The sequence below is a fragment of the Cryptomeria japonica genome, chromosome 9 (assembly GCF_030272615.1).
Source record: "Cryptomeria japonica chromosome 9, Sugi_1.0, whole genome shotgun sequence".
In the NCBI taxonomy this organism is placed as follows: domain Eukaryota; kingdom Viridiplantae; phylum Streptophyta; class Pinopsida; order Cupressales; family Cupressaceae; genus Cryptomeria; species Cryptomeria japonica.
The window spans coordinates 640,179,897-640,186,345 of record NC_081413.1 but is presented as its reverse complement, the minus strand read 5'-3'; the positions used below and the strand labels follow the sequence as shown (position 1 = coordinate 640,186,345).

General features: G+C 38.5%; 1 protein-coding gene across 2 annotated transcripts; it reads right to left on the bottom strand.

Annotated features, from left to right (window-relative positions):
- Positions 1 to 620: 620 nt before the first annotated feature.
- On the bottom strand, positions 621 to 5,915 carry LOC131046105 (protein NO VEIN). 2 transcript variants are annotated; one of them, XM_057979771.2, is made up of 4 exons: positions 5,648 to 5,915; positions 5,294 to 5,459; positions 4,968 to 5,178; positions 621 to 4,704 (listed from the first exon to the last, which is right to left on the bottom strand). In XM_057979771.2, the coding sequence occupies exons 2-4, from the start codon at positions 5,450 to 5,452 to the stop codon at positions 2,732 to 2,734; spliced, it is 2,343 nt and encodes a 780-aa protein (XP_057835754.2). In that variant the 5' UTR covers positions 5,453 to 5,459; positions 5,648 to 5,915; the 3' UTR covers positions 621 to 2,731. The 2 variants fall into 2 exon arrangements, with proteins under 2 accessions (XP_057835754.2, XP_057835755.2); XM_057979772.2 differs by having other exon boundaries at positions 5,294 to 5,456.
- Positions 5,916 to 6,449: the final 534 nt, after the last annotated feature.

Genomic DNA, 6,449 nt, shown 5'->3' with positions numbered 1-6,449 from the left:
ATTATATCTACTCTTTGAGAAGGTTTGAGTTGGAAGTAAACATGGATATCCTTAATATAAATTCTTAATATTAGAGAAAATGGGAGAAAGTTGCTAATTTTTTTTCAGTTAAAGATCTTGCAAACTAAAACATCTTATGCTACATATCCATTTGTGTCTTCAATAGATAGTGATTTAAGGCTCATGAAAACTGATACACACCCACGAGAAAAAAGAGAAAGAAAAAGAAAAAAGAGAGAGAACTCGAAGATGCATACATTTTGAATATATCATTGATATTGACCAAAGATGCATACATTTTGAAGAGAAATTCAAATCATTTAAAAAAAAATCTGTGATTATATATCTACTCTTTGAGAAGGTTTCAGTTGGAAGTAAATATGGATAATTTTCATACAAATTCTTAATATTAGAAAAAATGAAAGAAAGTTGCTAATTTTTTTTCACTTAAAAGATCTTGCAAACTAAAGCATCTTATGCTAATATTTATACATATCCATTTGTGTCTTCAATAGATAGTAATTTAAGAGAACAAGAAAAAAGATAAGAGAATTAGAAGATGCAAGTAGCAAAGCTAAAGCTTATCGCACGTAGTAGTCCATTGCATGCTATGATCCATATTTAGCAAATACGGCACTAGTATCTGTATTGTATCAATCTGAAGCAAATACACTTTTCAAGTCTGTAAAATTATGAAGAGAAGGTTTATATGCCTCTGCACAACATATTTTTTAAAGCAAAATAGCTTACACAGCTTTTATTGTTATGTTTTATATGGAGAGACGTTGGCAGCAAATTTAGAGTTTGGGTGCGAAGAACTTCAAAGTGGCTGCTCCTGCAACGGCCCTCACCATCTCAATATCACATTCATCACCAGAAGAAGAGGGAGGGCCAAAGCACTTCCCTAATTCTAAAACTTCATCACCCAGTAAATTTTCCAGTTTAAATGGCATCATTTGACAGCTTTCATTGGCGTTGGCGCCCACAACTTCTGAAACAGTGAGCATTTTAAGGCAGGCATCCCCTGTCACCTTCATGAGATTCAGGTCTGAACTGCTTTCTGGCTGCTCTTTATCTTAAGGGAATAACATTCTCACCAGCTTCGTCTTCAAAGGAATGGGTGTAACCGTACATTCTTCCATATTGTCAATTCCTTGCTTGAACATTTGCAATCTACTATCCCATCCTTGTACAAAATCAGGTGAGAAGTGCCATGCTGACTTAGCTGGCCCAGAACCCTGATATGGCCCAGGATAGTCTGCAATGGGAAAAAATTCTGACAGGAAACTCTCGTCTTCTTTAAAAATTTGGAGATTTTTATACTGGAGCATATAATTGACTACATCAGTGTCAAATCCTAAGATGCACCCAAACCTCACCATCTCACATAAGCCTGCAACAAGTTCTGGATGTTCTGATAACAGACCTTTTGAAACTACCTCAGCAAATTCAGTTGCAATGGACACCTTTGCCTTTTGGTCGTGTGATTGTGGATCAGATTTCTGTACCAAGAACCTCTTGCTATCTCTTTCCCAACGCACAGGAGAGTGTGCAGTCACTTTAATGTGCTCTGTCTTATCATCTTCAGTTGTTATTGTCAAAGTGTACATAACTCCTAAGGATTGAGCGGCTTCATAAGCTGAAGATTCCAAAAGGGCTCTCACAATTTGATGCCTTTCATCTGCTGACAATTTGAAGGATGGATCTGCCAGATATCCAAGGATAATTATGTACAGACCTTTTCCGAACAAACCCTCTCCTGCTTGAAGCTTGCACAAACTGATGTCACTTGAAACAGACACCTCCTTTTTTTCTACTGCTTGTGATATTTTTCGAGCTCCAAGAGACTCGTATATTGAGAACAACAAATCCAATGGTATTTCGGGATCTGAAGGGTTAGGATGCCATGCAAATTTGATCTCTGTTGAAACTTTCCTGAATAACTCTTTCAATAAAAGGTCATCCGGAATAAAGGTTTCATTAGGCGAACATAATTGGATATCTCCACCGCTTGTGTGTGCTGGAAACTTTAGACCTTGCTTTCCCAACTTTCCTTTTATAGCTGAAGGGGATTGAGTCCAGTGCTTTACAATATTCCTCCAAACTGAACAGCATTCGCACTCAGTTACTACATGATTACTTCTTATCCAGTCCAGCCACAAATTGCAGTAGTCCTCATTCCTGGGATGTAGAGACACACCAAGATTGCTAGAAAAAAAGGGAAGTAGTGTGTCTTCATAATACCTTTTCAGAATTTGTAGCCTGCCAGAGAAGAGGCCATTATCATCATGGACTACACACATTTTTGAATCCATCCACTCACCTGCAAGCCCACCACTGTGCGGAATCCAAATTTTGAGAGGGCTGGAGTAACTAGGCCGCCACTTTAAACGGTGAAGATATTTGTAAAGCCTTGTTATGACTCTGAAATCTCTGTGTGTTTGGACTGTCCTGGCAACTTCTTCACATCCATTTCCAAACTCAACAACCACCCCAATCCGTTGGAGGACACTCTCGAATTCATTCATGTTCCTCCTATAGAAACTACAATCTATAAAAGGAAGGTCGTTCAACTCTACACCAGCCGAAGACCATTCATTATTGAACAAAAAAGATTTATTTGGAGACTCATACCCTCGGTAGGTTCTTAACCATTTTCCTTCAATGATACTAGTCTGGAATCTGATGGGCAGGTACTCACGGCAGACCTCAGTCAAATAGCGAATCCACTCTAAAAGCAGAACAACTTGATCTTCTGTAATGGGAGAGAAAAGTGCAGGCAATGGAGCATTAGGGGTTTTAGCGTGGGAATGTCCACTGCTCCAAGCTTATTTCTCACAAACAAGTCAAGTTCATCTTCCCTTTCCCCTCTTAGTCCACTGGCATTGGCATTTGCTTTCATGTAAGCAGATGACAGTGCAACAATCCCTTGTGCAGCCCATGGATTGTCTCCTATCAGCTTGTGCCACTCGCCCATAGATGCAGGCACAAGTTTGGCTTTGCAACTACTTGCTAATATTATGGATCCCGAGCTATTAACTAGAGGCAATTCTTTGCACAAAGTGAGCATCTGTGCTGAATCCATATAGTCATTGACATACGAAAAATGAAAAAAGTGAGCCACACGGATCAGGAATTCCTTACTTGTAGATGCCTTAGCTTCATCCAAAAGCTGCCTACCAAAACTTGTAACAGAAAGTTGAGTGATCTTAGCACATCGATCTAGCCATTCCTGCAATCTTGACCGTTCATAAGGGCTCAAATTCTTCATGGCCACCTGCGTTGCATTTGGCATGAATTTGTAATGTGCAGCATTTCCCAGCTCTTTATTCCACCTTGCCAACCATGCAATCTCTCTTTCTTCCGAGGAAAAGTATATTTTGCTTCCCTTAGAAGACATATCCAACAAACTTGCCCACCCTACACCATAGGAGGAATTGCCATACTTAAAAATAGGTAATTGTTGGAGAGAGCTTGGAATTTCACTGTTCCAATGTTCAACAAAAAAGCAAAGGAGTTGCACATATAAATCTTGAGAGAGATTGGCAAGCCAACCAGGGGTACTTCGAATACATGTGGAGTACCAGTCATCGGGCACAGAGCCCACTCCCAAGAATTCCAGAGAACTCGAGTTGTCGTCAAGGCACGAGTGTATTATGAATACTCCAGTAGACCACAGGGCACTGGGCTTTTCCAGGCCTTCTCCGGTTGCTGCTTCTAATATTTTTCTGAATCCTGCAACTATTTTGCGAGCTCGAATGGGCGTGCAATAGGCATTTCCAGGTTCACATAAGATGACTTCTTCTGTCTTGAGCTTGGCTTGGATGTCTTCCCGAATTCTTCTTAGCTGCAGATAAGAAGGTATACTAATGGGGAGGTACCTGAAACAATATGACCTCGCAGAAGGAGGAGCACCTGTCACACTATTCAAGAGAGAGAGAAAAGCTTCACAAAATGCTGAGGGAATACAGTCTAGAATCCCTTGATTCCACTTGTTGTCCCAAAGAATGCTTTCTCTTGAGGACGGCAACAAAAAATCTGCTTGAATTATGAATGGCAATCCAGTGACTATTTCAGTGGGAAGAAAGGCATAAATATCAGCACCTACCCTGTTGCCTCTGGTAACTCGATCTTCCCGGGGAAAAGCAAGTGTTATCACCCAATTGTCAATGTCCTTTCTCTCCTCTACCCGATTGTTCGTTTTCACTGGAAATCGCTGCCTCCACATGTAATAACTGCATTCTCCATTCGGTTCCCCATTTTCCTCTGCCGATAGATGGAGAATAAATGATTCACTTCCCTCTTTCTTCACATTCTGAAATGCTATTTCCTGGGACACAGAGACTGCATTCACCCGGGGATTCTGATTTTGGCCATCTTCACGAACGGAGAGTCTTTTAATTTTGGACATAAACAGAATGACTTCTGGATGAATGTTAGCAAGCTGGTCCTTCACTCCTTCCACCTTCTCTGGGCGTAAAGGGAGAACTATAACAGTACTAGGGAACTCACCCTGGCTTTGGCTATTGCTACTATATATCCTTTTGAGATCTTCAATATTTGGTTTGTCGATCCACTCTGGAACTATATACCCAATTTTGACCCCAGAATCAGATGGAGGGATTTCATTGAATCGAATTTTATACCCGTTGCTGAAAATATACGGCTGGTTTGTGACCAAGAAAACACTCTTGAACCCAATCCCTGAAATATGATATATCCTTTCAGAGGAATTCAAAAGGAAATATAAAACTTCAACATTCATTCAAGCAAAAGCAAAGATGCAACCCCTGTTTAAAACTATCCACTTGAACATGTATTGTCAATTAGTCGTTTGAAGCATCTCCATCATCCACAACTAAAATTACACAATTACTATAATTGCATATTTTGCATTTGCAGCAACACAAATTTTATAAACACACTATTACTAAACAATGGATTTTAAAGGCAAGACCACATAATACCTTTCTCTCCAATGTAACCTCCCTGTCTTTTACCCTTCTTGGTGGATCGTCCGACACTGCAGAGGGATTCGATGTTTCGGGGAGTGAAGCCCTTCTCATTGTTAAACACCAACAGAGTAGCAGAGGCACCCACACCAGTCACATCTCTGCTCGTAACCACAAATTCCAGTGATGGCTCAACACCAGGTTCATACTCATTGTCTTCTGCATTCTGCCAAATCAGAACCACCCAGACTTTAATTTTACAGGCAATGTGAATTGAAAACAGAAACATATCACAAGGCACTGTCAAGAAATAATTAGAATTATATCACCCAGACAGCTACCTGTATGAGCTCCATGAGAAAATGGACATCCTTGGTGTAGAGTTCTGCTGAGAGATTTCTAGCAGCATGATGAAGATCTTCTGTAAGTGGGTTTTCCTCTCCACCTATGGAAAATTTGTTTCTTCTTATCTCTTCAATATGCTCACGGGGAGTCGCCATTTCTCTTCTAAGTGCAGAATTAGAAGTCCCATCAAACCCAACAAGTTAGGCAGAATTCTCAGTGTTGTTAAACCCAAATATATTATTTAACAGTGATCAGTCTTATTACACCCAATAAATTACGAGCATACACATATATATATATAGCTTAAGACAAGAAAATGGAACTTCTTAAATAAGAGTGCGATAACATACCTTGTTTTTCAGATAGAATAGAATTGCAGTAGAGTGCGCCTAGTTTCACTTGCTTTCAGATAGAATAGAATTCTCAGTAGTTTCTTTATGACAACAGAAGTCTCGATGAAAATGACAATCTCCATTCGGGCACCTATTTCTATACGGCAATCTGCATAGTTATTACTTGCAACTTGCGCCGTCATTTCTGTACTATCGACAGTGGATCATACATATTCGTTTCCACCCGGCAAGCAGCCTGCAACATCTTGGCACTGGCTACGCAGCGGACAAAGTGGCCCGCCCCATGCCATGTCTTCTCCATGCCCCGCTCTTTCTTTCGCGCACATCACATCAGTACCTGCAGTCAGTTTGTTCCTGCAGTCCGTTCAGCCTCTCTTTCTCTGTAAAACAAATTAAATGCTTTTTTTTTGTTTTTGAATTTTTTTTTTTACAAATCATTTTCATTCTAACTTTTATCTTTTACAATAAAATTATTTATTTACTTTAGTTTATTAAAGATGTTAAAATATTTAAATTTAAATTTATTATTTTTTTGAAATAATAAAATTATTTTAGCTTGTCATAAATTTATTTTTAACTTATTGTAACTTATTATCTTAAAATATATTAAATATAAAATTTTAACAATTAAAATTATACAAATTATTATAAATTAAAATAAATGATTGTTATTTTTTTTATATTATTCTTTATTAATTATTTTTATTATTATAGTTTTTACAAGATTAGTACTTTTTATTATCAATATAATATAACAAGCATATATATCTTTTGTTTTAAGATATATGAATTACACTGA

What these genes read in the sequence shown, in the direction of transcription:
- LOC131046105 (XM_057979771.2), bottom strand. Translation starts at nt 5,452, where the DNA reads ATGGCGACTCCCCGTGAGCATATTGAAGAGATAAGAAGAAACAAATTT. An exon ending in TTCTCATGGAGCTCATACAG is followed by an intron (nt 5,179 to 5,293) that starts GTAGCTGTCTGG and finishes CTGATTTGGCAG; the next exon opens with AATGCAGAAGACAATGAGTA. An exon ending in AGGTTACATTGGAGAGAAAG is followed by an intron (nt 4,705 to 4,967) that starts GTATTATGTGGT and finishes ATCATATTTCAG; the next exon opens with GGATTGGGTTCAAGAGTGTT.